Source organism: Pteropus medius, unplaced genomic scaffold (assembly GCF_902729225.1).
Source record: "Pteropus medius unplaced genomic scaffold, Ma_sr-lr_union100, whole genome shotgun sequence".
Lineage (NCBI taxonomy): Eukaryota > Metazoa > Chordata > Mammalia > Chiroptera > Pteropodidae > Pteropus > Pteropus medius.
Window position 1 is genome coordinate 1,547,555 of NW_024343732.1, and position 1,795 is coordinate 1,549,349.

General features: G+C 60.7%; 1 protein-coding gene across 4 annotated transcripts in view; it reads right to left on the reverse strand.

Moving 5' to 3' along the window:
- The window catches only part of UNC13A (unc-13 homolog A), a 58,800-nt gene extending 57,573 nt beyond the window's left edge, over positions 1–1,227 (reverse strand). For all 4 annotated transcript variants that reach the window (XM_039867805.1, XM_039867804.1, XM_039867803.1 and 1 more), the window contains exon 1: positions 1,206–1,227. In XM_039867805.1, the coding sequence (XP_039723739.1) occupies positions 1,206–1,227 (22 nt within the window). The remainder of the gene's footprint in view (positions 1–1,205) is intronic.
- Between the last annotated feature and the right edge of the window lie 568 nt (positions 1,228–1,795).

Genomic DNA, 1,795 nt, shown 5'->3' on the forward strand with positions numbered 1-1,795 from the left:
CGCACACTCCCCGCTGCCTAAGGTCTCTTGAAGCCTGACATCTCAGACTTGGCTGACACACCTCTCCCCCAATCCCGGCCTCTTGAAGGGAGTTGGGGTGAGGGAACGGACCCCAGTCCTTAAAACACAAGGTTGAGACCTCTATAAGCCTGGAGCCCCTGTTCGCCACCATCCCTGACGCCCAAGGTCTCCCAGAGTCCGAGTTCTCAGCAGGAGTGTCCGGGATGCCTGGGTCCTAGTGGGCTGGCTTCACTCAGAGGTTGGGGGCGGCCATGCCCCTCCCGCATTTCTCTCTCTCCCTCACCCCAGTGCAGAGCGTAGGCCTGGGCGTGGGCCTCTGTACAGATGGCGTTCTGGCCCCAAAATAGCTCCACCCCATCTCTCCCTCCTCCCCTTTCTCGCAAAGTGGGTGAAGTGAGGATGGGCCAGGAGGGGTGGCCAGGAGCACCGCACCTACAAGGGGTCGGCTCCTTTCGGAGAAAGCTGGATATGCGTTCCAGAGTGTTGGAAGGGGCAGGGAGGGGGGAGGCCCTCGAGCTATTCCCCCAATCCCCTACTCAGGAAGCCAAAGAGTTAACCGTAAAAGCTCCCCCAGACCCCCAACCACAGACCTCTCAGGACAAGGGGAGAGGTCTCCCAGTTTCTTCCCAGTCCTCTCCACACCCAGGGTTGGGGGATTCCTAGAGCTCGCGGTTGTAATGAAGGCCGAGCCCCCTCACCCAAATTTTACATGCCGAGGGCTTGGAGGCCCCTCCCCCTGCACTCCTCTTCGAATTCCGAGCCCAGTCTGCATCCATGAGGACCAGGACCCACAACATAGGGCTCCTTTCAAGTACTCAGGATTTATTCGAACTACCCAGCCCAGCCCCTTCCACACGGGCCTCCTAATAACCTGGTATACATATATGTCCCAGTCGAGACCGTTTCTAGATAGAGCCCCAGATCCCTACTGGCGTCCACAGGGGTCTCAGCGTTCAGCCATGACCACGCGACCCTCGGCAGCGGCCACCAGGAACCCTTGAGAGCTCAGCTGTGTCTACATAGATCAGACACCCTCACTCTTCTACAAAGGCTACCCCTTCAAAAGTCCAGCCGCGTGTACTCGGCTCACCACCCTACCCGCCCCAGCGCCCAGTCGCATCCACACGGGCCCCGAAACCAGTCCCGGTCCACACTGGTTCCCGCCCCGCAGCCTCGCCTCTTACCTCCAACGCAAAGTAGAGACATGTCTCTGGGGTCGCCGGCGGGCCGGCTCCGTCAGGTCTGGCTCAGCGGCCACTGGGCTGGGGCATGGCCGGGGCTGCCGCCCGCGCTCGGCTCACGCCGGGGCCGGGCCTCCGCCGCCGGCCATCTTGGTTCAGCACTGGGGCCTCGGACAGCTCCTGACGTGGCGCTGACGTGTGGCAGGCGGGTGGAGCCCCAGGACGCCTGATGGGGCGGCGGCGGGGGCGCGGCGGCTTGGGGTTGGGGGAATCTTAAAGGACTCGAGCAGGTGGGGGCTCACCGACCAGAGTGACTGAGGGTGGCCGCCCCCACACAGTTTCCCTTCTGGTTCCGAATGTTTTCGGCTCTCCTTGAGTTCTTTGCTGTCTCTCTACACTCTCTGAGCATCTCTTTCTCTGTCTCTACATCTCTCTTTGCCTCGGTTTCTCTATCTCTGTCACTCCCTGGGTCTCTCCGTTCCTCTGAATCTTTGTCTTCCTGTCTTTCTTCGTTATGCATCTCCCTCTGAGCCTCTTTCCGTCCATTCTTTCTGTGTCTCTGCCACGGCGGGTCTAGGTATCTCTGAGTCTCT